Source organism: Trifolium pratense, linkage group LG2 (assembly GCF_020283565.1).
Source record: "Trifolium pratense cultivar HEN17-A07 linkage group LG2, ARS_RC_1.1, whole genome shotgun sequence".
Taxonomy (NCBI): Eukaryota; Viridiplantae; Streptophyta; class Magnoliopsida; order Fabales; family Fabaceae; genus Trifolium; species Trifolium pratense.
This window is the reverse complement of record NC_060060.1, coordinates 63589674-63617503: the sequence shown is the minus strand read 5'-3', so window position 1 is coordinate 63617503 and position 27830 is coordinate 63589674. Positions and strand designations below refer to the sequence as shown.

Genomic DNA, 27830 nt, shown 5'->3' with positions numbered 1-27830 from the left:
CCTCAAAGGCTTTTTTAATGGTCTGCGGCCTGGCTTTTTTAGCTAAATAGGCTTATAAAAAAGCATTGGCCTGCTCTATTTAAAGAAATAGGCTGGTCTGGCCTGAGCCTATGTAGGCTAGGCCTTAAGGCCATGTAGGCCGACCTGGCCTGTTCCCACCTCTATCCTTAATCCTGCACAAACTTGCTTAATTTAGGTTCAATTTCTTTTTAATTTTTTCCATTTTTCCATTGCCTTTTCTGATTATTTAACTATTTTTTGTACATGCAGTTTGATTTATATAAAATGGAAGATTCTGATATCAGAAGAAATTCAAACTCAGCGCTAGAAAATAATAACACTCAATTCATCAATAATGATGTTAATCATAAAAAAGAGTCTTTTTATGAGTTTTCTTCTGATGCACTAAACATGTTTGATGATTGTCATGAATCAAGGGATGATTTATGTAATATCATACCCTCTTTTACAAACAAGCCTGATGAGATTATTAGCTTCAAGAATGTGATTTCCGGAGCATTTTCGGTTTTAACCGGACGAAACAAAACTTCGGAAACCACTGATAATCGGTTACAGTGTCCTAGGTCTGATCACTCTGATGTATCTTTCCTTGAGTTTGGAAAGAATGGAGATGTTGTCATTGACTCTTCGGTGTACATGCCAAGTGCGCCGTTTTTTGATCCGGTTGGGATCGATTATGGTGTTTATAAAGATTTGCTAGAGGCTGAGCCGCCTGTGTGGCTTCCTGATAGCTCTGCTACTGCTTGTATGCGGTGTAGTGCAATGTTTACTGCCCTTACTTGTGGAAGGCATCATTGTCGGTTTTGTGGCGGTGTTTTCTGTCGGGGATGTACAAATAGGAGGTGTTTGTTGCCTGTTAAGTTTAGGGAAAGGAATCCGCAGAGGGTTTGTGATGCTTGCTATGAGAAGCTTGATCCTGTGCAAGGTTTTCTTATCAATACTGTTAGTAATGCTGTGCAGGTAGCGAAGCATGATGTAATGGACTGGACTTGTTCTAGAGGGTGGCTTAATCTTCCTATTGGTTTGTCTATGGAACATGAGATATTCAAATCCTCTAATACTTTGAGAAGCTACTGCGAGGTTTTCTTTTTCACTATTGCTTTATTTAAGTTTGCATTGAGTGAGTGATTATGATTACTGATCCATTAACCTATTTCATTGATGACTTATCGTCTTATCCTATTACTTGTATGATACTACTTCCGTCCTTAAGTATAAAACTCGTTGCATCTGCGGACAATTAGTATATGTTTTAAAAGCTTACCCTACTGTAGAGATAATTTGTTTACGTTTCTATCTTTCTTTTTTACTAAAATTATATTTGAATTATAGTAAGATAATTACACTTGAATGGAAGCCAAACGGGCAACCAGCTGCGCCGCTAACCCTTTTTGGATGGCAAAACCAATCCTTTTAAATACTACATCTAGAGACCTAGGAGACACCACATTGTTATGCATGACCATTTGAAAATTATGTTAATATGATAATAGTAGATTATTCATTTGTATCTGTTGGTAGGTTGCTAGATCCAATCCTGAGAAGTCAATCCCTTTAGCCATTCTTACTGAAGCCAAAGGATTAGCAATTTTAACAGTTGCCAAAGCCGGTGCATTCCTCTCATACAAAATCGGTACTGGTTTGGTTGTTTCTAGAAGATCAGATGGATCATGGTCAGCACCATCAGCGATATTCTCGCTGGGTTTAGGATGGGGTGCGCAGGTAAGGAACCATATGCTATGATGTATAGAAACATATCTTTATGGTTGTGCTCATTTTTTACTAATGAAAAGTGAAGAAGAAAGATTAGCATAAGTCTAGAATTTCTTTCATTTTTCAATTTTTATATTGATAGAATATTTTTAATGCTGATCTTGCATTGGTGGAAACCTTTGTTTAACAAAATACAATAAGAAATGAAGTTAGTTGGAAGGAAGCTTTAATAGGTGGAGAAAGTGTTTAAGTATTTGAGAGAGGATATGAAACTTGTTGGAAGGGAATGCTACTTATATTATTGAGTGTTTGTAATTTTTGACTTGGTTTACAAATGACTACCTCTCCCCTATTTATAGTCTTCAAGGGAGAGTTCTACATACTCCTAGAGACTCTTCTACATACTTCTAAGAGAGAGTTCTACATAATTCTATGAGAGACTTCTACACACTTCTCTCTACTATTAGGGTGTGTTTGTTTCGGAGATTAAAATTATAATCCTAGGATTATTATTCCTTGGAACATTATTGCTGGGAGTATTATTCCTATCAATGTGTTTGGTAAATAAATAAAGTTTCTTGGAACATTTTTAAAATAAATTCAATTAACATTTTAAAATATTAAAATAAAAAAAATAAATGAGTTAAAAACAATGAGAGAGTGGGGAGTTATGGGTGGTTACCTCTTATTCCCATGGGAATATAAAATTCCCACCATTTAACATGGGAATGAAAAGTGGGAAAGTCATGTGTAATTTATATTCCAAGGAATAAAAGATTCCTAGGCATAATTTTTTAAAACTTGAAACAAATATAGGAATTAAAGATTCCCAAAGTCACATTCCTGGGAATAAATTTATAATCCATGAAACAAACACCCCCTTACATATTATAACTTCTACTAGTTATTTCTACATATCTCTAGAACATTCTTTAGACTTACTACTTATTACTAAGTTTGGGCTTAAAATTCCTAAGGCCCAAAATTAACAAACCCAAAATCAATTTACATATTCAACACCCCCCCTTAAACTTGATTTTGCTACTCCAAGTAAATATCTTAACTTGACAAAGTGTTCACGCTTGAGAGGCTTGGTGAAGATATCAGCTACTTGGTCATCTGTCTTCACGTACTCCAACTTCACATCATTGTTAGAGACACACTCTCTAATATAGTGATAGCGTGTATCAATGTGCTTACTTCGATCATGGAAGACTGGGTTCTTTGCCAAAGCTATTGCTGACTTATTGTCTACGAATATCTTGGTTGGCTCCTTTTGCGGCAGACTTAACTCCTTTAATAGGTTTCTCAACCAGATTGCATGACAAACACATGAAGTGGCCGCCACGTACTCCGCCTCACATGTGGAAAGCGTGACAATCGGTTGTTTCTTTGACATCCATGTGAAAGTTGTGTTTCCAATATAGAAAACAAAGCCGCTTGTGCTTTTTCGGTCATCCACGTCTCCTCCCCAATCACTATCGCTATATCCAACGAGCTTGTAATCATCAGAAATAGAGTAGTACAAGCCTAAGTTTGTTGTACCTTTGATGTAGCGAAGAATCCTCTTTGCTGCCTTCAGATGAGTTGTTGTTGGATGCTCCATGTGTCGACTTACAACTCCAACCGCATACAAGATGTCAGGCCTCGTACATGTTAAATATCGTAAGCTTCCAACCAAGCTCTTAAAGAGTGATGGATCCACTGTTTCACCTTCCTCGTCCTTTGATAGCTTGATTCCACATTCCATTGGCGTGCTAACTGGGTTTGCATCATCCATCTTGAACTTCTTGAGTACCTCCTTAGCATAACCTTCCTGAGTGATTAGGATTCCATGATCCTCTTGTTTCACTTCAATGCCGAGATAGTAAGACATTAATCCAATGTCGGTCATCTCGAACTCCTTCGTCATCTCTTTCTTGAACTCTTCAAACATGGTTGGATTGTTCCCCGTGAAGATCAAGTCATCTACATATAAGCACACAATCAAAATATCTCCGCCTTTCGCTTTGATATAGAGTGCGTGCTCATATGGGCATTTGATGAAGTTCTTATCTTGGAAATACTTGTCAATTCGAGCATTCCAAGCTCTTGGGGCTTGTTTCAACCCGTAGAGTGCCTTCTTTAGCTTTAAGACCTTTTCTTCTTCTCCCTTGACTTCGTAGCCTGGTGGTTGCTCAATGTAGACTTCTTCGTCAAGGACCCCATTTAAGAAGGCTGACTTGACATCCATTTGATGTATCTTCCACTTGTTTTGAGCTGCCAATGAAATGATTAGTCTAACAGTTTCTAATCGAGCAACTGGAGCGAATACCTCGTCATAGTCGATGCCGGCTCTTTGACTGTATCCTTTTGCCACCAATCTTGCCTTGTATCTTTCAACTTCTCCTTTGGAGTTTTTCTTTGCTTTATACACCCACTTTACACCTATCGCCTTGTGCCCTTTTGGAAGTGAGACCAACTCCCATGTTTCATTCTTCTTTATCGCCTTGATCTCTTCGTTCATGGCAGTTCTCCAAGTCTTCTTCTCAAATGCTTCTTGGAAATTCATGGGCTCGCAATCCGCAAATAGACAAAAAAGAGTAAGATTGTCTTGATTTTCGGTTACCTCGTAAATCTCTTGCAAACTTCTAAAGTGAGGAGTCTTTTCACTAGAGCTTTCTCCTTCTTCAGAACTCGGAGTTGGTGAAGCCGGAGGGGTAGCAGGATCTACTCTTGGTTCCTCTGGTTCCACATCATCTTCTTCAAATTGTGGAAAGAAGTTGTAGTCCGCATTACTTGTTTTCCAATCCCACTCTCCTTCTTCATCGAAAACGACATTTCGACTAATGATAGTCTTCCTCGTATCAGGATTATAGAGCTTATAGCCTTTGGAGTTGGCGTCGTAACCAATGAAGATGTACTTTTCACTTTTGTCATTCAGTTTGCTTCTTTTCTCGTCCGGTATATGAGCGTGAGCTATGCTTCCAAAGACTCTTAGATGGAAAATTCCAGGCTTTCTTCCACTCCATGCTTCTTGTGGTGTTTTTCCCAACACGCTTCTTGTCGGAGAACGGTTTGATAGATAAACAGCGCACGCAACAGCTTCTGCCCACAGTTCCTTTGGTAGTCTCTTGCTTTTTAGCATGCTCCTCGCCATCTCAAGGATTGTCCTGTTCTTTCTCTCTGCTACTCCATTTTGTTGGGGGGGTCTTGGTACCGTCAGTTGTCGTCGAATGCCATTGTCTTCACAATACTTAAGGAATTCATTTGAAGTAAACTCTCCTCCTCGGTCGGATCTTATTGCTTTAATCACGAGGCCACTTTCCTTCTCAACCAGGGCTTTAAACTTTTTGAAGTTTTCAAACACTTCTGATTTCTCCTTCAAAAAGTATACCCATGTTTTTCTTGAAAAATCGTCAATAAAGAGAAGGAAGTAGTTACTCTTACCGAGTGATCTTGGCTTGATCGGACCGCACACATCTGTATGTATGAGCTCCAACGGCTTTTGCGCTCTTGAGCTTGACTCCTTAGGGAAGCTCATTTTGAACTGCTTTCCAAGTAAACATCCTTCACATACTTGATTGGGGTGGTTGATGTAAGGCAATCCTCTGACCATTTCCTTCTTAGAGAGCAACTCTAATCCTCCAAAATTAAGATGCCCAAATCGAAGATGCCAAAGCCATGACTCTTCTTTATAGCACATTTTGAGACATTGCGCAACATCATTTTGTATGTTGAGCACGAACATTCTATTTCTTGACATTGGCACCTTAGCAATGAACTTGTTTGAATGATCTCTTATAGAAAGATTATTATTCTTCAATTGAATGTCATAACCTTTCTCTAAGAGTTGTCCTAGACTCAAGATGTTGCTCTTCATGTTTGGCACATAGTAAACATTGGAAATAAATTGATGATCCCCATTTTTCAAGCGGATGAGAACGTTTCCTTTACCTTTCACTGCCACTTTTGATTCATCTCCGAAAGCCACGTTCCCGTTCACTGATTCGTCTAACTCTACGAACATGCTTCTTCGCCCACACATATGGTTGCTTGCACCGCTATCAAGGTACCATTGATTATCTCCACCTCTTTCATTATCTTTGTGCGCCAACAATAATGTTCCATCTTCTTGGCTTATTTCTTCAACATAGTTGGCCTTCTCTTCAACTATATGATTGCTAGGAGCTCTACATTCGAAAGCATAATGCCCAAACTTCTCACAATTATAGCATTTAACCCGTGACTTATCGTACCTTGGTTTTGGAGAACCTCTCCCACGACCTCTTGATGAGATTTCTCCTCTTTGGTTGTTGTCATCATTAGGCCTCCAACCTCGTCCGCCTCCATATCCACGACCACGTCCACGTTCTCGAGCGCCACCTCGTCTTTGGTTGCTTCGACCATGCTCTTCTCTAGGTGAATCGACTCGTGTCTTGAGTACTTGCTCCTCGATATCTTCCTTCTTCTTCTTCTTTTCCTCATAAGCTTGCAATGACCCAAGAAGTTGCTCCATTGTCATGTCCTCTAAATCTTTTGTCTCTTCGATGACAGTGACAATATGCTCAAACTTTGGATCTACCGATCTAAGAACTTTCTCCATGATTCTTACATCATCATACTTCTCTCCGTTTCTTTTTAGATTATTAGTAACCGTCAAAACTCTTGAGAAGTAATCAGAGATAAGTTCACCTTCTTTCATATATGCAAAGCTTCAAACTCTCCTCTTAGTGTTTGAAGACGTACCTTCTTCACTTGATCAGCTCCCTTGTAAGAGGTTCGAAGTTTCTCCCATGCTTCTTTAGCCGTCGTTGCTCCGGAGACCTTCTCGAACGTGTCTTCATCTAATCCTTGATAGATTAGACAGAGAGCCTTCTTGTCTCTCTTCCTTGAGTCTCTCAAACTATCCTTTTGAGTTTGAGATAGAGTACCTTCATTCTCCGGGATTACAAGGCCTTTCTCGACTATCTCCCACACGTCGTGTGCGCCAAGGAGAGCCACCATTCTCAGACTCCAATTGTCGTAGTTGCTCTTTGTGAGCATCGGGACTTGGAGAGGAACACCACTATTCGCCATCTTTAAGAGGACCTTCAAGCTCTTGATACCACTTTGTTGGAAGGAAGCTTTAATAGGTGGAGAAAGTGTTTAAGTATTTGAGAGAGGATATGAAACTTGTTGGAAGGGAATGCTACTTATATTATTGAGTGTTTGTAATTTTTGACTTGGTTTACAAATGACTACCTCTCCCCTATTTATAGTCTTCAAGGGAGAGTTCTACATACTCCTAGAGACTCTTCTACATACTTCTAAGAGAGAGTTCTACATAATTCTATGAGAGACTTCTACACAATTCTCTCTACTATTACATATTATAACTTCTACTAGTTATTTCTACATATCTCTAGAACATTCTTTAGACTTACTACTTATTACTAAGTTTGGGCTTAAAATTCCTAAGGCCCAAAATTAACAAACCCAAAATCAATTTACATATTCAACATGTTGAATATATAAATTGATTTTGGGTTTGTTAGTTTTGGGCCTTGGGAGTTTTAAGCCCAAATTTGTAATGTAGTAAGTCCAATTTCTAGAAGCTTATTCTAGAGAAATCCATGGAGCTCTCTAGAAAATAAGGATAAGTTAAGATTTATGTAGAATAGTAGGGAAAATTCTAGAGAGTAGTTTATAGCCATTAGATCAACTTTGTGGTGGCAAAATCCTAGTCATTGATTTAGGGATGCCACTAGTATAAATAGAGGTAATGAACTTGAGTTTGTATCAAGCCAAAAAATTACAAACACTCAATAATATAAGTAGCATTCCCTTCCAACAAGTTTCATATCCTCTCTCAAATACTTAAACACTTTCTCCACCTATTAAAGCTTCCTTCCAACAAAGTGGTATCAGAGCTTGAAGGTCCTCCTAAAGATGGCGAATAATGGTGTTCCTCTCCAAGTCCCGATGCTCACAAAGAGCAACTACGACAATTGGAGTCTGAGAATGGTGGCTCTCCTTGGCGCACACGACGTGTGGGAGATAGTCGAGAAAGGCCTTGTAATCCCGGAGAATGAAGGTACTTTATCTCAAACTCAAAAGGATAGTTTGAGAGACTCAAGGAAGAGAGACAAGAAGGCTCTCTGTCTAATCTATCAAGGATTAGATGAAGACACGTTCGAGAAGGTCTCCGGAGCAACGACGGCTAAACAAGCATGGGAGAAACTTCGAACCTCTTACAAGGGAGCTGATCAAGTGAAGAAGGTACGTCTTCAAACACTAAGAGGAGAGTTTGAAGCTTTGCATATGAAAGAAGGTGAACTTATCTCTGATTACTTCTCAAGAGTTTTGACGGTTACTAATAATCTAAAAAGAAACGGAGAGAAGTATGATGATGTAAGAATCATGGAGAAAGTTCTTAGATCGGTAGATCCAAAGTTTGAGCATATTGTCACTGTCATCGAAGAGACAAAAGATTTGGAGGACATGACAATGGAGCAACTTCTTGGGTCATTGCAAGCTTATGAGGAAAAGAAGAAGAAGAAGGAAGATATCGAGGAGCAAGTACTCAAGACACGAGTCGATTCACCTAGAGAAGAGCATGGTCGAAGCAACCAAAGACGAGGTAGCGCTCGAGAACGTGGACGTGGTCGTGGATATGGAGGCGGACGAGGTTGGAGGCCTAATGATGACAACAACCAAAGAGGAGAAATCTCATCAAGAGGTCGTGGGAGAGGATCTCCAAAACCAAGGTACGATAAGTCACGGGTTAAATGCTATAATTGTGAGAAGTTTGGGCATTATGCTTTCGAATGTAGAGCTTCTGGAAATCATAGAGTTGAAGAGAAGGCCAACTATGTTGAAGAAATAAGGCAAGAAGATGGAACATTATTGTTGGCGCACAAAGATAATGAAAGAGGTGGAGATAATCAATGGTACCTTGATAGCGGTGCAAGCAACCATATGTGTGGGCGAAGAAGCATGTTCGTAGAGTTAGACGAATCAGTGAACGGGAACGTGGCTTTCGGAGACGAATCAAAAGTGGCAGTGAAAGGTAAAGGAAACATTCTCATCCGCTTGAAAAATGGGGATCATCAATTTATTTCCAATGTTTACTATGTGCCCAACATGAAGAGCAACATCTTGAGTCTAGGACAACTCTTAGAGAAAGGTTATGACATTCAATTGAAGAATAATAATCTTTCTATAAGAGATCATTCAAACAAGTTCATTGCTAAGGTGCCAATGTCAAGAAATAGAATGTTCGTGCTCAACATACAAAATGATGTTGCGCAATGTCTCAAAATGTGCTACAAAGAAGAGTCATGGCTTTGGCATCTTCGATTTGGGCATCTTAATTTTGGAGGATTAGAGTTGCTCTCTAAGAAGGAAATGGTCAGAGGATTGCCTTACATCAACCACCCCAATCAAGTATGTGAAGGATGTTTACTTGGAAAGCAGTTCAAAATGAGCTTCCCTAAGGAGTCAAGCTCAAGAGCGCAAAAGCCATTGGAGCTCATACATACAGATGTGTGCGGTCCGATCAAGCCAAGATCACTCGAGAGAAAGAACAGGACAATCCTTGAGATGGCGGGGAGCATGCTAAAAAGCAAGAGACTACCAAAGGAACTGTGGGCAGAAGCTGTTGCGTGCGCTGTTTATCTATCAAACCGTTCTCCGACAAGAAGCGTGTTGGGAAAAACACCACAAGAAGCATGGAGTGGAAGAAAGCCTGGAATTTCCCATCTAAGAGTCTTTGGAAGCATAGCTCACGCTCATATACCGGACGAGAAAAGAAGCAAACTAGATGACAAAAGTGAAAAGTACATCTTCAGTTGTTACGACGCCAACTCCAAAGGCTATAAGCTCTATAATCCTGATACGGGGAAGACTATCATTAGTCGAAATGTCATTTTTGATGAAGAAGGAGAGTGGGATTGGAAAATGAGTAATGAGGACTACAACTTCTTTCCACAATTTGAAGAAGATGACGTGGAACTAGAGGAATCAAGAGAAGATCTTGCTACTCTGCCGGCTTCACCAACCCCGAGTTCTGAAGAAGGAGAAAGCTCAAGTGAAAAGACTCCTCACTTTAGAAGTTTGCAAGAGATTTACGAGGTAACCGAAAATCAAGACAATCTTACTCTTTTTGTCTATTTGCGGATTGCGAGCCCATGAATTTCCAAGAAGCATTTGAGAAGAAGACTTGGAGAACTGCCATGGACGAAGAGATCAAGGCGATAAAGAAGAATGAAACATGGGAGTTGGTCTCACTTCCAAAAGGGCACAAGGCGATAGGTGTAAAGTGGGTGTATAAAGCAAAGAAAAACTCCAAAGGAGAAGTTGAAAGATACAAGGCAAGATTGGTGGCAAAAGGATACAGTCAAAGAGCCGGCATCGACTATGACGAGGTATTCGCTCCAGTTGCTCGATTAGAAACTGTTAGACTAATCATTTCATTGGCAGCTCAAAACAAGTGGAAGATACATCAAATGGATGTCAAGTCAGCCTTCTTAAATGGGGTCCTTGACGAAGAAGTCTACATTGAGCAACCACAAGGCTACGAAGTCAAGGGAGAAGAAGAAAAAGTCTTGAAGCTAAAGAAGGCACTCTACGGGTTGAAACAGGCCCCAAGAGCTTGGAATGCTCGAATTGACAAGTATTTCCAAGATAAGAACTTCATCAAATGCCCATATGAGCACGCACTCTATATCAAAGCGAAAGGCGGAGATATTTTGATTGTGTGCTTATATGTAGATGACTTGATCTTCACGGGGAACAATCCAACCATGTTTGAAGAGTTCAAGAAAGAGATGACGAAGGAGTTCGAGATGACCGACATTGGATTAATGTCTTACTACCTCGGCATTGAAGTGAAACAAGAGGATCATGGAATCCTAATCACTCAGGAAGGTTATGCTAAGGAGGTACTCAAGAAGTTCAAGATGGATGATGCAAACCCAGTTAGCACGCCAATGGAATGTGGAATCAAGCTATCAAAGCACGAGGAAGGTGAAACAGTGGATCCATCACTCTTTAAGAGCTTGGTTGGAAGCTTACGATATTTAACATGTACGAGGCCTGACATCTTGTATGCGGTCGGAGTTGTAAGTCGATACATGGAGCATCCAACAACAACTCATCTGAAGGCAGCAAAGAGGATTCTTCGCTACATCAAAGGTACAACAAACTTAGGCTTGTACTACTCTGTTTCTGATGATTACAAGCTCGTTGGATATAGCGATAGTGACTGGGGAGGAGACGTGGATGACCGAAAAAGTACAAGCGGCTTTGTTTTCTATATTGGAAACACAGCTTTCACATGGATGTCAAAGAAACAACCGATTGTCACTCTTTCCACATGTGAGGCGGAATACGTGGCGGCCACTTCGTGTGTTTGTCATGCAATCTGGTTGAGAAACCTGTTAAAGGAGTTAAGTTTGCCGCAAAAGGAGCCGACCAAGATATTCGTGGACAACAAGTCAGCAATAGCTTTGGCAAAGAACCCAGTCTTCCATGATCGAAGTAAGCACATTGACACACGCTACCACTATATTAGAGAGTGTGTTTCTAACAATGATGTGAAGTTGGAGTACGTGAAGACAGATGACCAAGTAGCTGATATCTTCACCAAGCCTCTCAAGCGTGAACACTTTGTCAAGTTAAGATATTTACTTGGAGTAGCAAAATCAAGTTTAAGGGGGGGTGTTGAATATATAAATTGATTTTGGGTTTGTTAGTTTTGGGCCTTGGGAGTTTTAAGCCCAAAATATCTCTGCCTTGGGCTTTGATATAGAGTGCGTGCTCATATGGGCATTTGATGAAGTTCTTATCTTGGAAATACTTGTCAATTCGAGCATTCCAAGCTCTTGGGGCTTGTTTCAACCCGTAGAGTGCCTTCTTTAGCTTCAAGACCTTTTCTTCTTCTCCTTTAACTTCGTAGCCTGGTGGTTGCTCAATGTAGACTTCTTCGTCAAGGACCCCATTTAAGAAGGCTGACTTGACATCCATTTGATGTATCTTCCACTTGTTTTGAGCTGCCAATGAAATGATTAGTCTAACAGTTTGTAAATCACTTTGTTAGTTTTAAGCCCAAATTTGTAATGTAAACTTCCTAAGGCCCAAAACTAACAAACCCAAAATCAATTTACATATTCAACACCCCCCCTTAAACTTGATTTTGCTACTCCAAGTAAATATCTTAACTTGACAAAGTGTTCACGCTTGAGAGGCTTGGTGAAGATATCATCTACTTGGTCATCTGTCTTCACGTACTCCAACTTCACATCATTGTTAGAAACACACTCTCTAATATAGTGGTAGCGTGTGTCAATGTGCTTACTTCGATCATGGAAGACTGGGTTCTTTGCCAAAGCTATTGCTGACTTGTTGTCCACGAATATCTTGGTCGGCTCCTTTTGCGGCAAACTTAACTCCTTTAACAGGTTTCTCAACCAGATTGCATGACAAACACACGAAGTGGCCGCCACGTATTCCGCCTCACATGTGGAAAGAGTGACAATCGGTTGTTTCTTTGACATCCATGTGAAAGCTGTGTTTCCAATGTAGAAAACAAAGCCGCTTGTGCTTTTTCGGTCATCCACGTCTCCTCCCCAATCACTATCGCTATATCCAACGAGCTTGTAATCATCAGAAACAGAGTAGTACAAGCCTAAGTTTGTTGTACCTTTGATGTAGCGAAGAATCCTCTTTGCTGCCTTCAGATGAGTTGTTGTTGGATGCTCCATGTATCGACTTACAACTCCGACCGCATACAAGATGTCAGGCCTCGTACATGTTAAATATCGTAAGCTTCCAACCAAGCTCTTAAAGAGTGATGGATCCACTGTTTCACCTTCCTCGTGCTTTGATAGCTTGATTCCACATTCCATTGGCGTGTTAACTGGGTTTGCATCATCCATCTTGAACTTCTTGAGTACCTCCTTAGCATAACCTTCCTGAGTGATTAGGATTCCATGATCCTCTTGTTTCACTTCAATGCCGAGGTAGTAAGACATTAATCCAATGTCGGTCATCTCGAACTCCTTTGTCATCTCTTTCTTGAACTCTTCAAACATGGTTGGATTGTTCCCCGTGAAGATCAAGTCATCTACATATAAGCACACAATCAAAATATCTCTGCCTTGCGCTTTGATATAGAGTGCGTGCTCATATGGGCATTTGATGAAGTTCTTATCTTGGAAATACTTGTCAATTCGAGCTTTCCAAGCTCTTGGGGCTTGTTTCAACCCGTAGAGTGCCTTCTTTAGCTTCAAGACCTTTTCTTCTTCTCCTTTAACTTCGTAGCCTAGTGGTTGCTCAATGTAGACTTCTTCGTCAAGGACCCCATTTAAGAAGGCTGACTTGACATCCATTTGATGTATCTTCCACTTGTTTTGAGCTGCCAATGAAATGATTAGTCTAACAGTTTCTAATCGAGCAACTGGAGCGAATACCTCATCGTAGTCGATACCGGCTCTTTGACTGTATCCTTTTGCCACCAATCTTGCCTTGTATCTTTCAACTTCTCCTTTGGAGTTTTTCTTTGCTTTATACACCCACTTCACACCGATCGCCTTGTGCCCTTTTGGAAGTGAGAAAAACTCCCATGTTTCATTCTTCTTTATCGCCTTGATCTCTTCGTCCATGGCAGTTCTCCAAGTCTTCTTCTCGAATGCTTCTTGGAAGTTCATGGGCTCGCAATCCGAAAATAGACAGAAAAGAGTAAGATTGTCTTGATTTTCGGTTACCTCGTAAATCTCTTCCAAACTTCTAAAGTGAGGAGTCTTTTCACTTGAGCTTTCTCCTTCTTCAGAACTCGGAGTTGGTGAAGCCGGAGGGGTAGCAGGATCTACTATTGGTTCCTCTGGTTCCACATCATCTTCTTCAAATTGTGGAAAGAAGTTGTAGTCTTCATTACTCGTTTTCCAATCCCACTCTCCTTCTTCATCGAAAATGACATTTCGACTAATGATAGTCTTCCCCGTATCAGGATTATAGAGCTTATAGCCTTTGGAGTTGGCATCGTAACCAATGAAGATGTACTTTTCACTTTTGTCATCCAGTTTGCTTCTTTTCTCGTCCGGTATATGAGCATGAGCTATGCTTCCAAAGACTCTTAGATGGAAAATTCTAGGCTTTCTTCCACTCCATGCTTCTTGTGGTGTTTTTCCCAACACGCTTCTTGTCGGAGAACGGTTTGATAGATAAACAGCACACGCAACAGCTTCTGCCCACAGTTCCTTTGGTAGTCTCTTGCTTTTTAGCATGCTCCTCGTCATCTCAAGGATTGTCCTGTTCTTTCTCTCTGCTACTCCATTTTGTTGGGGGGATCTTGGTACCGTCAGTTGTCGTCGAATGCCATTGTCTTCACAATACTTAAGGAATTCGTTTGAAGTAAACTCTCCTCCTCGGTCGGATCTTATTGCTTTAATCACGAGGCCACTTTCCTTCTCAACCAGGGCTTTAAACTTTTTGAAGTTTTCAAACACTTCTGATTTCTCCTTCAAAAAGTACACCCATGTTTTTCTTGAAAAATCGTCAATAAAGAGAAGAAAATAGTTACTCTTACCGAGTGATCTTGGCTTGATCGGACCGCACACATCCGTATGTATGAGCTCCAACGGCTTTTGCTCTCTTGAGCTTGACTCCTTAGGGAAGCTCATTTTGAACTGCTTTCCAAGTAAACATCCTTCACATACTTGATTTGGGTGGTTGATGTAAGGCAATCCTCTGACCATTTCCTTCTTAGAGAGCAACTCTAATCCTCCAAAATTGAGATGCCCAAATCGAAGATGCCAAAGCCATGACTCTTCTTTGTAGCACATTTTGAGACATTGCGCAATATCATTTTGTATGTTGAGCACAAACATTCTATTTCTTGACATTGGCACCTTAGCAATGAACTTGTTTGAATGATCTCTTATAGAAAGATTATTATTCTTCAATTGAATGTCATAACCTTTCTCTAAGAGTTGTCCTAGACTCAAGATGTTGCTCTTCATGTTTGGCACATAGTAAACATTGGAAATAAATTGATGATCCCCATTTTTCAAACGGATGAGAACGTTTCCTTTACCTTTCACTGCCACTTTTGATTCATCTCCGAAAGCCACATTCCCGTTCACTGATTCGTCTAACTCTACGAACATGCTTCTTCGCCCACACATATGGTTGCTTGCACCGCTATCAAGGTACCATTGATTATCTCCACCTCTTTCATTATCTTTGTGTGCCAACAATATGTTGGTGTAAGCCCTAGAGGCCAATTACTTATAATTGAATAATAGATGTATTGAATAATTTACTTATCAAATAAAAGGCTTTTCTTTATTTATTTTATATATGATAAAATGATAAAGTCCCTAGAATAGTCAGTTCACTTATGGAACGTTAAGTATGACTTAATCGTGAGATTCCATTAAATATAAGAACACTATTCTTAAACATATCCATAGTCAAGTTTTATTGTGAAATGGGATAACGATAAAGCATAAAGACTATTATGTTGGTAGACTGATGATCATATCTCACTGATCATGGATAATGAGTTATCAAGTCTTCACATAGATATAAATGTTAAGGGTAACTTTATATCGGATTGACCCACCATGAGAATACTACATAGAGTGTTATGAAATGTCATAAGTTTTCTCATAGTGATAAAAGGTGTATTCCACCCTTCGACCTGAAACCACTATGTACCCTAGATGCAGGAGTGTAATACCTTGTTGTCATTCAAACGTTATCCGTAACTGGATAATTATAAAGATGGTTGATGGGTATCCCACGAATCATGCTGAGGGACATGAGTGACCTAGATGGAATTTGTCCCTCCTACATAACGGGAGATATGTCTATGGGCCCAATATTGAACTAGACAAGGATGACATACTATGCCTTGTGTTCAATATAGACATGAGGACAAAAGGGTAATTGTGCACAAGATATTTATCACGGAAAGGTTAGTCAGATCACGTGACATTCCTATGACTTGGGTAACAGTGATGTGTTGCTAGATACCGCTCACTGTTTATAATATTACGATTAATATTATTGCCAACGTCATAAGAACCTACAGGGTCACACACATAAGGACAGTTAAGAAGGGAAAAATAAGTAAGACTTATTGTGGGGGTGCAGTTAGTGAAAAACGGTTATTGGGCTTGAGAAGCCCAATTTCGTGTAAACTAAAGACCTCATAAGAAACTCTATAAATAGAGCCTTATGAAGTTCAGAAGTTACACTTTTGAAACCCTAACTGAGTTTAGAAAAATTCTGAATTTCTCTAAACCCTAAACCGCACAAAATTCCCTCAGCCTTCATCCAAGAACAGCTAGCACTGTGAGATCGAAGGTCTCTGTTCGTGTGGACTAAGTGGAGGTGCTGCAAGTGCGGTGCTTGTGATCGATAAAGGCGGCCACAGTTTTGTTCTTCAAAGGTAATATTCTAGACCTGATCATGCTCATTCACAAGAATCCATTGATGGGAAATCTTAATCCGATGCGTTTATAAAAGTGTTTTATGAAACGATTTCCCAACACAATAATGTTCCATCTTCTTGGTTTATTTCTTCAACATAGTTGGCCTTCTCTTCAACTCTATAATTTCCAAGAGCTCTACATTCGAAAGCATAATGCCCAAACTTCTCACAATTATAGCATTTAACCCGTGACTTATCGTACCTTGGTTTTGGAGATCCTCTCCCACGACCTCTTGATGAGATTTCTCCTCTTTGGTTGTTGTCATCATTAGGTCTCCAACCTCGTCCGCCTCCATATCCACGACCACGTCCACGTTCTCGAGCGCCACCTCGTCTTTGGTTGCTTCGACCATGCTCTTCTCTAGGTGAATCGACTCGTGTCTTGAGTACTTGCCCCTCGATATCTTCCTTCTTCTTCTTCTTTTCCTCATAAGCTTGCAATGACCCAAGAAGTTGCTCCATTGTCATGTCCTCCAAATCTTTTGTCTCTTCGATGACAGTGACAATATGCTCAAACTTTGGATCTACCGATCTAAGAACTTTCTCCATGATTCTTACATCATCATACTTCTCTCCGTTTCTTTTTAGATTATTAGTAACCGTCAAAACTCTTGAGAAGTAATCAGAGATAAGTTCACCTTCTTTCATATGCAAAGCTTCAAACTCTCCTCTTAGTGTTTGAAGACGTACCTTCTTTACTTGATCGGCTCCCTTGTAAGAAGTTCGAAGTTTCTCCCATGCTTCTTTAGCCGTCGTTGCTCCCGAGACCTTCTCGAACGTGTCTTCATCTAATCCTTGATAGATTAGACATAGAGCCTTCTTGTCTCTCTTCCTTGAGTCTCTCAAACTATCCTTTTGAGTTTGAGATAGAGTACCTTCATTCTCCGGGATTACAAGGCCTTTCTCGACTATCTCCCACACGTCGTGTGCGCCAAGGAGAGCCACCATTCTCAGACTCCAATTGTCGTAGTTGCTCTTTGTGAGCATCGGGACTTGGAGAGGAACACCATTATTTGCCATCTTTAGGAGGACCTTCAAGCTCTTGATACCACTTTGTTGGAAGGAAGCTTTAATAGGTGGAGAAAGTGTTTAAATAATTTGAGAGAGGATATATGAAACTTGTTGGAAGGGAATTCTACTTATATTATTGAGTGTTTGTAATTTTTGGCTTGATTTACAAATGACTAGCTCTTCCCTATTTATAGCCTTCAAGGGAGAGTTCTACATACTCCTAGAGACTCTTCTACATACTTCTAAGAGAGAGTTCTACAAACTTCTCTATACTTCTACATACATTTTCTACTATGACTTCTAATAGAGCCTTATGAAGTTCAGAAGTTACACTTTTGAAACCCTAACTGAGTTTAGAAAAATTCTGAATTTCTCTAAACCCTAAACCGCACAAAATTCCCTCAGCCTTCATCCAAGAACAGCTAGCACTGTGAGATCGAAGGTCTCTGTTCGTGTGGACTAAGTGGAGGTGCTGCAAGTGCGGTGCTTGTGATCGATAAAGGCGGCCACAGTTTTGTTCTTCAAAGGTAATATTCTAGACCTGATCATGCTCATTCACAAGAATCCATTGATGGGAAATCTTAATCCGCTGCGTTTATAAAAGTGTTTTATGAAACGATTTCCCAACAGTGGTATCAGAGCCACTTGTGAAACCATGAATCGGTTTGCTGTTTTATTACTGTTTTATTAATATGATTTTGAATCGGTATTAATAATAAGAACAACAAGGATTAATAAAATTTGATTGATCGGTTCAAAATATATATGTGATATATATTTCTGATACGACGCATCAGTGTATGTGATACATTGATCGTGTCATTCATTCGAATGTTTTGAGTGATTGGCGTTTAATTTGGATGATTGTGAGCGTGAGCTTCGGAACCGTTTATGGTGAAGCATCATATATCCGATCGTTCATCTAGAACTAGCAGTCCTGAAACGTTTTGATGAATGGCGGTTGTATTAGGGTTTATAACAATACAAGTGTTGTGTTGTTATATATAAACAGAATATATTGTTCATTGAAAGTTTTAAGTGATTGTCGTGAGCATGGATGATTGTGAGCGTGAGCTTCGGAACCGATAACTGGTGAAGCATCATATATCCAATTGTCTATGGTGAACAAAATCCTGAAACGTTTTGATGAATGATTACTGTAACAATACAAGGGTTGTGTCGTTACAAAAACAGAGTACGGCTAGGGTTTGTATCTGAAGCATCAAGTGTTGGTGCGATTAGGATTCATTCAGCGGAACCCCCGGCTAACTCTGCGTAAGGTGATCAATCATAGTATTTTATTAATTGGACTAATGTAATAATAATAAATTGTGTGTTTATTGTTATTAAAGTTGCATGATGAATGGTTATGGCCTTAGTTCTTTTTCGTTTTATTTGGGATTTTAAATACGGCCTGCGTGTCGTGCCTCTCTTATATTTTCTTGGTGTAATTTCTTTTCTCATCTCACTCCCTCGTATGAACACGAGTTTCTTGTAGAGATGTAATATAAGATTAGCAAATAGGACAGGAAGGACATCAATGAAGATCTATCTTGGAGAAGTATAGGTCATTCTTAGATATAGCATAGGTTCTCTCAATGGCTTGAGGGAACAATTACGCTAGGGGCCATAACCATATCATTTTATTATATTATGTATATTGATGCATGTTATGAATGGAGTGACGTCATTGTATGTAAGCCGTGGTAAGGTGAGATCAAATTAATCATAAAAGCCCTCAAAGGAATTAATATTAAGTTTTATTGCTTTCCAACGAATAGCGCCCTTCAAGATCAATATCGATCAATGTAGGTTTTGCCAACGCGAAGTGCATTGTCAATATTGATAAGTTGCGGTGAGGTAATTTATTTATCCGATCGCTATTTAATGGGTCTAACTTAACTAAAGAAAATATAATAAGATTATATAACTTTAGAAGCAAGTATTGGGTTATTCCATGTGATGGATTAGAATAAGTGTTATTCACCCAATAGAAAGGATATGAGAGTTGTATGAGATACAATTGGAAAGGAGTTTCCTACCTAAATAACTAAGTTTTGTGTAATCAGCCCAACGCTGACTTAAAACGAAGTGAAATATGGATCTCATTCTCACTAGAAAATCTTCCAACGGGATTTTCCGAATCAAATGTCGAGGGTCATTTGTTTTGAGTAAAATAGTGAGAGAGCATGTTTAATTAAAGGCCTAATTAAATGTGTATTAAAATTGTTCAATACTTATATTTTCACTTTTATAATTGTAGATCACCATGTCAAACACCAATACTTCGAACAACATTTTGCGAAGCATTCTTGACAAAGAGAAATTGTCTGGGACAAATTTTCTTGATTGGCATCGTAACTTGAGGATAGTCCTCATGCACGAGAAAAAGCTGTATGCTATTGAGGAACCCCAACCTAACCCTGAGGATGAACCTGCCGCCAATGCTCCAAAGGCACAAAGGGATGCTTATCAGAAGCGTCTTGATGATGCCATGGATGCAAAGTGCCTCATGCTGGCTACCATGACCTCTGAGCTTCAGAAGCAACATGAGGACATGAATGCATTCGATATGATCGAACACTTGAAAACGCTCTATCAAGAGCAAGCCAGGATTGAGAGGTTTGAGGTTTCCAAAGCCCTGTTTTCAGCCAAGCTATCTGAGGGATCTCTAGTAAGTCCACATGTGCTCAAGATGATTGGGTACGTGGGGAACTTAGAAAAATTGGGATTTCCACTTGGAAATGAGCTTGCAACTGATCTGATCTTGCAATCGTTGCCGGAGAGTTTTAATCAGTTTGTTCTGAACTTCACCATGTCGGACATGGAGAAGACTCTGCCACAACTGCTAGGCATGTTGAGGCAAGCTGAGCAGAATATGAAAACAAAAGGGAAGTCCAACCATGTTCTTATGATTGGCAATGGAAACAAAGGGAAGGGCAACAAAGGGAAGGGAGTCAAAGGGAAGGGCAAGGAAGTTGCCAAACCAACCCCTAAAGCCTTGAAGCCCACTGGGGGAGTTGCAAAGGAGGGTAGGTGCTTCCACTGTAACAAGACTGGACATTGGAAGAGGAACTGCCCAAAATACCTGGAAGATAAAAAGAATGGAGTAGAGAGCTCTAATTCAGCAGGTATCTTTGTTATTGAAATTAATTTATCTACTTCTTCTACATGGGTATTAGATACCGGATGTGGTTCTCACATTTGTACTAATGTGCAGGGGCTGCAAAGGAGTCGAGGATTGGCTAAAGGTGAAGTCGACCTACGAGTGGGAAATGGAGCAAGAGTTGCCGCATTAGCTGTAGGAGTTTATAATTTGACTTTACCTTCTGGTTTAATAATACAGTTAGAGAATTGTTTTTATGTACCTGCCATTAGCAGGAATATTATTTCTGTTTCTTGTTTGGATAAACTTGGCTTTTCATTTACAATAAAGAACAATTGTTGCTCCATTTATTTAAATGATATTTTTTATGCCACAGCACAAATGAGTAATGGATTATATATTCTTGATCTTGAAATGCCAATATATAACATTGATACAAAAAGGATTAAACCTAATGAGTTAAATCCTACATACCTTTGGCACTGTCGTTTAGGCCATATAAATGAGAAACGCATTTCCAAGCTCCATAAAGATGGGCTCTTGGATTCATTTGATTATGAATCTTTTGAAACATGCAGATCTTGCTTATTGGGAAAAATGACAAAGACCCCATTCACTGGTAAAGGTGAAAGGGCAAGTGATCTGTTGGCTCTCATACATACTGATGTATGTGGACCATTGAACACACATGCTAGAGGAGGTTTTCAATACTTCATCACATTTACTGATGACTACAGTAGATATGGATATGTGTATCTAATGAAGCATAAATCCGAATCCTTTGAAAAGTTCAAAGAATTTAAAAATGAAGTACAAAACCAACTAGGAAAGAAAATCAAAATCCTTCGATCAGATCGAGGAGGTGAGTATTTAAGCCTAGAGTTTGATGACCATCTAAAAGAGTGTGGGATCTTATCCCAACTCACTCCTCCTGGAACACCACAATGGAATGGTGTGTCTGAGAGAAGAAACCGAACCTTGTTGGACATGGTGCGGTCTATGATGAGTCACGCTGATCTTCCAAACTCCTTTTGGGGACACGCCCTATTAACAGCAGCTTATACACTTAACCGTGTTCCTTCTAAAACGGTTGAAAAGACACCATATGAGATATGGAGTGGCAAGAGACCACATATGTCTTACTTAAAGATTTGGGGTTGCGAAGTTTATGTAAAACGTCAAATTTCTACTAAACTTGAACCTAAATCTGACAAGTGCTTCTTTGTGGGATATCCAAAAGAAACAAAAGGATATCACTTCTACAATCCTTCTGAGGGCAAAGTGTTTGTCGCTCGAACAGGAGTATTCCTAGAAAAGGACTTTGTTTCCAAAGGAATCAGTGGGAGGAAAGTAGATCTTGAAGAAATTCACGATCCACAAAGTAGTGACACACCAATGGAGGAACAAGAGCAGGATGCACAAGATGTTGTGACAGAAAATCCTGCTCATGTAACACAAGAACCACGTAGGTCCAACAGGATACGTCAAGAACCTGAAAGATATGGATATTTCATATCGGAACAAGGCGATGTATTACTCATGGATCAAGATGAGCCTGTGACTTACCAAGAGGCCATCACTGGCCCTGAATCTGAGAAGTGGCTTGAAGCCATGAAATCTGAAATGGATTCCATGTACACAAATCAAGTTTGGAACTTGGTGGAAGCTCCTGATGGGATTAAACCCATAGGATGCAAGTGGGTCTTCAAGAAGAAGACTGACATGGATGGAAAGGTACAGACCTACAAAGCGCGATTGGTTGCTAAAGGTTTCAAACAAATTCATGGGGTAGACTATGATGAAACATTTTCACCAGTTGCGATGATCAAATCCATTCGGATCTTACTTGCCATCGCTGCATACTATGATTATGAAATCTGGCAGATGGATGTAAAAACTGCCTTCCTTAATGGGAGTCTCCTTGAGGATGTGTATATGACACAACCTGAAGGCTTTTGCATTCCAGGAGAAGCCAAAAAGATATGCAAATTACAGCGATCAATCTACGGATTGAAGCAAGCTTCCAGAAGTTGGAATCTTCGTTTTGATGAAACTGTAAAACAGTACGGATTCATTCAAAATGAAGATGAGCCTTGTGTTTACAAGAAGGTTAGTGGGAGCATAGTCGCATTCCTAGTATTATATGTAGATGACATATTACTAATAGGAAACGACATCCCTACCTTGCAACAAATTAAAACTTGGTTAGGGAATTGCTTTTCTATGAAAGATCTGGGTGAAGCAGCCTATATATTAGGAATAAGAATCTATAGAGATAGATCACAAAAACTGCTTGGCCTGAGCCAGAGTACATACATAGATAAAGTGTTAAGACGCTTTAATATGCATGATTCCAAGAAAGGATTCATTCCTATGCAACATGGCCTATGTCTTTCAAAGACACAGTCTCCTTCATCTAAAGAAGAAAGAGACCGCATGAGTAAGATCCCTTATGCATCGGCTATAGGATCTATCATGTATGCCATGATATGTACTCGACCAGATGTTTCATATGCCTTAAGCGCAACAAGCCGTTATCAGTCTGATCCTGGTGAGGCTCATTGGGTGGCTGTCAAGAACATCCTTAAATACTTAAGGAGGACTAAAGACTCATTCCTAATATATGGAGGCCAAGAAGAGCTAAATGTAATTGGTTACACTGATGCTAGCTTCCAAACAGATAGGGATGACTTTAGGTCGCAATCAGGCTATGTGTTTTGCATAAATGGTGGCGCTGTGAGCTGGAAGAGTTCAAAGCAAGATACAGTTGCTGATTCTACAACCGAAGCTGAGTACATCGCTGCATCAAATGCAGCAAAGGAAGCTGTTTGGATAAAGAAGTTCATTACTGAACTTGGCATATTCCCTAGTATTGTGGATCCCATTGAATTATTTTGTGACAACAATGGTGCAATCGCACAAGCTAAGGAACCTAGATCTCACCAAAAGTCCAAACACATACTCAGGCGCTATCATCTTATTCGAGAAATAATTGATAGAGGAGATGTGAAAATATGCAGAGTACCAACACTTGACAATGCTGCTGATCCACTTACAAAGCCTCTTGCTCAGCCGAAGCATGAGGGCCACACTAGGGGCATAGGTATTAGGAGTATGCCTGATTGGCTCTAGTGCTAGTGGGAGATTGTTGGTGTAAGCCCTAGAGGCCAATTACTTATAATTGAATAATAGATGTATTGAATAATTTACTTATCAAATAAAAGGCTTTTCTTTATTTATTTTATATATGATAAAATGATAAAGTCCCTAGAATAGTCAGTTCACTTATGGAACGTTAAGTATGACTTAATCGTGAGATTCCATTAAATATAAGAACACTATTCTTAAACATATCCATAGTCAAGTTTTATTGTGAAATGGGATAACGATAAAGCATAAAGACTATTATGTTGGTAGACTGATGATCATATCTCACTGATCATGGATAATGAGTTATCAAGTCTTCACATAGATATAAATGTTAAGGGTAACTTTATATCGGATTGACCCACCATGAGAATACTACATAGAGTGTTATGAAATGTCATAAGTTTTCTCATAGTGATAAAAGGTGTATTCCACCCTTCGACCTGAAACCACTATGTACCCTAGATGCAGGAGTGTAATACCTTGTTGTCATTCAAACGTTATCCGTAACTGGATAATTATAAAGATGGTTGATGGGTATCCCACGAATCATGCTGAGGGACATGAGTGACCTAGATGGAATTTGTCCCTCCTACATAACGGGAGATATGTCTATGGGCCCAATATTGAACTAGACAAGGATGACATACTATGCCTTGTGTTCAATATAGACATGAGGACAAAAGGGTAATTGTGCACAAGATATTTATCACGGAAAGGTTAGTCAGATCACGTGACATTCCTATGACTTGGGTAACAGTGATGTGTTGCTAGATACCGCTCACTGTTTATAATATTACGATTAATATTATTGCCAACGTCATAAGAACCTACAGGGTCACACACATAAGGACAGTTAAGAAGGGAAAAATAAGTAAGACTTATTGTGGGGGTGCAGTTAGTGAAAAACGGTTATTGGGCTTGAGAAGCCCAATTTCGTGTAAACTAAAGACCTCATAAGAAACTCTATAAATAGAGCCTTATGAAGTTCAGAAGTTACACTTTTGAAACCCTAACTGAGTTTAGAAAAATTCTGAATTTCTCTAAACCCTAAACCGCACAAAATTCCCTCAGCCTTCATCCAAGAACAGCTAGCACTGTGAGATCGAAGGTCTCTGTTCGTGTGGACTAAGTGGAGGTGCTGCAAGTGCGGTGCTTGTGATCGATAAAGGCGGCCACAGTTTTGTTCTTCAAAGGTAATATTCTAGACCTGATCATGCTCATTCACAAGAATCCATTGATGGGAAATCTTAATCCGCTGCGTTTATAAAAGTGTTTTATGAAACGATTTCCCAACACAATAATGTTCCATCTTCTTGGTTTATTTCTTCAACATAGTTGGCCTTCTCTTCAACTCTATAATTTCCAAGAGCTCTACATTCGAAAGCATAATGCCCAAACTTCTCACAATTATAGCATTTAACCCGTGACTTATCGTACCTTGGTTTTGGAGATCCTCTCCCACGACCTCTTGATGAGATTTCTCCTCTTTGGTTGTTGTCATCATTAGGTCTCCAACCTCGTCCGCCTCCATATCCACGACCACGTCCACGTTCTCGAGCGCCACCTCGTCTTTGGTTGCTTCGACCATGCTCTTCTCTAGGTGAATCGACTCGTGTCTTGAGTACTTGCCCCTCGATATCTTCCTTCTTCTTCTTCTTTTCCTCATAAGCTTGCAATGACCCAAGAAGTTGCTCCATTGTCATGTCCTCCAAATCTTTTGTCTCTTCGATGACAGTGACAATATGCTCAAACTTTGGATCTACCGATCTAAGAACTTTCTCCATGATTCTTACATCATCATACTTCTCTCCGTTTCTTTTTAGATTATTAGTAACCGTCAAAACTCTTGAGAAGTAATCAGAGATAAGTTCACCTTCTTTCATATGCAAAGCTTCAAACTCTCCTCTTAGTGTTTGAAGACGTACCTTCTTTACTTGATCGGCTCCCTTGTAAGAAGTTCGAAGTTTCTCCCATGCTTCTTTAGCCGTCGTTGCTCCCGAGACCTTCTCGAACGTGTCTTCATCTAATCCTTGATAGATTAGACATAGAGCCTTCTTGTCTCTCTTCCTTGAGTCTCTCAAACTATCCTTTTGAGTTTGAGATAGAGTACCTTCATTCTCCGGGATTACAAGGCCTTTCTCGACTATCTCCCACACGTCGTGTGCGCCAAGGAGAGCCACCATTCTCAGACTCCAATTGTCGTAGTTGCTCTTTGTGAGCATCGGGACTTGGAGAGGAACACCATTATTTGCCATCTTTAGGAGGACCTTCAAGCTCTTGATACCACTTTGTTGGAAGGAAGCTTTAATAGGTGGAGAAAGTGTTTAAATAATTTGAGAGAGGATATATGAAACTTGTTGGAAGGGAATTCTACTTATATTATTGAGTGTTTGTAATTTTTGGCTTGATTTACAAATGACTAGCTCTTCCCTATTTATAGCCTTCAAGGGAGAGTTCTACATACTCCTAGAGACTCTTCTACATACTTCTAAGAGAGAGTTCTACAAACTTCTCTATACTTCTACATACATTTTCTACTATGACTTCTACTTATTTCTACATATCTCTAGAACATTCTTTAGACTTACTACTTATTACTAAATTTTGGGCTTAAACTTCCTAAGGCCCAAAACTAACAAACCCAAAATCAATTTACATATTCAACAGTTACTATTAATGAATATGAAAATCAAAACTGTTAGGCGTGCTTGCTTACTTGCGCGGCTTGTTGACATGGTTTCAATCTCTTTGTGATTGACACAGATTGGTGGTGAACTTATGGACTTTATAATTGTGCTTCGTGATATCAAAGCTGTGAAGACATTTTGCAGTCGCATGCATTTTTCTCTTGGTGCTGGTTGTAGTGCTGCTGCAGGGCCTATTGGAAGAGTGCTCGAAGCAGATATTCGTGCCGGTGACGGAGGTTCTAGCATGTGTTATACTTACAGCTGCAGTAAAGGTAGTCCGCCGTAAAACTTTGATGTGTATCTCTTAATCTTCTTTTGGATGAAATGTCAAGAAAATTTGCTCTGCATGATTCATCTAAATACATAAGCACTAGGCTATTTTGTATCATGTTAACTATCCATACTATGGCTTTCAACTTGGTTGTGTGGTTTCAACATAGACAAATCTTCGTTGAAATGATGATGAAGACCTGTAACTACTCTTCGTCCCTAATTATAAGCCACCATTCAAAAAAGAATTTGTCACTAATTATAAGCACATTTTCAAATTACCAAATACATTTATTAGTTTTGTTCAAACATACATCTTATTAATACTATTAATTTGTCTTGGAATATGAAAAGTCCGAATGACATATCTATAATACAAAGGGAAGTATAGTACTCCCTCCGTCCCAAAATGAGTGAGTCAGCCGACTGTTTCACGTATGCCAATGCATAACTTTGACTATTAATTTTTTTAATTGTATAATAGTGCACAATAGTCAACTGACTCACTTATTGTGGGACGGAGGGAGTAATATTTATGCAGAGAACGTACATATACTACTAGTTTTCTTAATATATGTGAAAAGGTGTCAAAGATGGTTATTAGAAAGGGCAGGTGAAATACCGATCTAGATTCCCAACTGTAGAGATTGCATGTTGTTTCACGCTGTACTGAATCTCCGCCATCGATTTAAAATCGGGCGGTTCAGATTATAAACTAATTTATATACTAAAAAACAATCTCAGCCGCCGATTTAAAATCGGACGACTCAGATCAAATACTGCGTCCTGCAGTTACTGCAGGAAATCCACTTTGGGGGAAATATTAACAATGGTAATATCAAACATTGTGTATGGTGTTTTCTGAATTATAACCTGCATGGCTTCTTTCACATAGTATATTCTCATTTTATTCTTATGATGATTGATGCTTGAAATATTGACTGACATTGAATGTTCTCAAACCATAGGTGCATTTGTGGGAGTGTCATTGGAAGGAAATATAGTTGCAACCAGGATGGATGCAAATCTGCGGTTTTATGGCAGTTCTTGTCATACCACATCTGACATTCTCTTAGGGATGGTGGACAGACCAGAGGCTGCTGAGCCGTTGTACGCCGCTCTTCAAGACTTATATTCCAGTTTAAGCTGCTAGTTCTAGTTCCAGCTGTAAATTGCATCCATCATTCTATCAGCTGCATATATTTGGCACATTTTGCATATTTGAAGTCATTTCATTCAGAGGGATCACGCATGGAGTCAATACTTTCATGATGCATGTGACAAATACATCAATTTATTTATCATGTAAATATGTTATTGAATTTTTTATTTATTTTATAATCGAATATGTTATTGAAATTAATTCTACATAACTAGCCAATAGGTTAAATAAATTATTTATCTGTTTCTCTAA

General features: G+C 39.5%; 1 protein-coding gene across 1 annotated transcript; it reads left to right on the top strand.

The window, feature by feature from the left end:
- Positions 1-259: 259 nt before the first annotated feature.
- Positions 260-27715, top strand: LOC123911376. The gene is made up of 4 exons (XM_045962777.1): positions 260-1101; positions 1543-1743; positions 26223-26418; positions 27385-27715. The coding sequence occupies exons 1-4, from the start codon at positions 265-267 to the stop codon at positions 27567-27569; spliced, it is 1419 nt and encodes a 472-aa protein (XP_045818733.1). The 5' UTR covers positions 260-264; the 3' UTR covers positions 27570-27715.
- Positions 27716-27830: the final 115 nt, after the last annotated feature.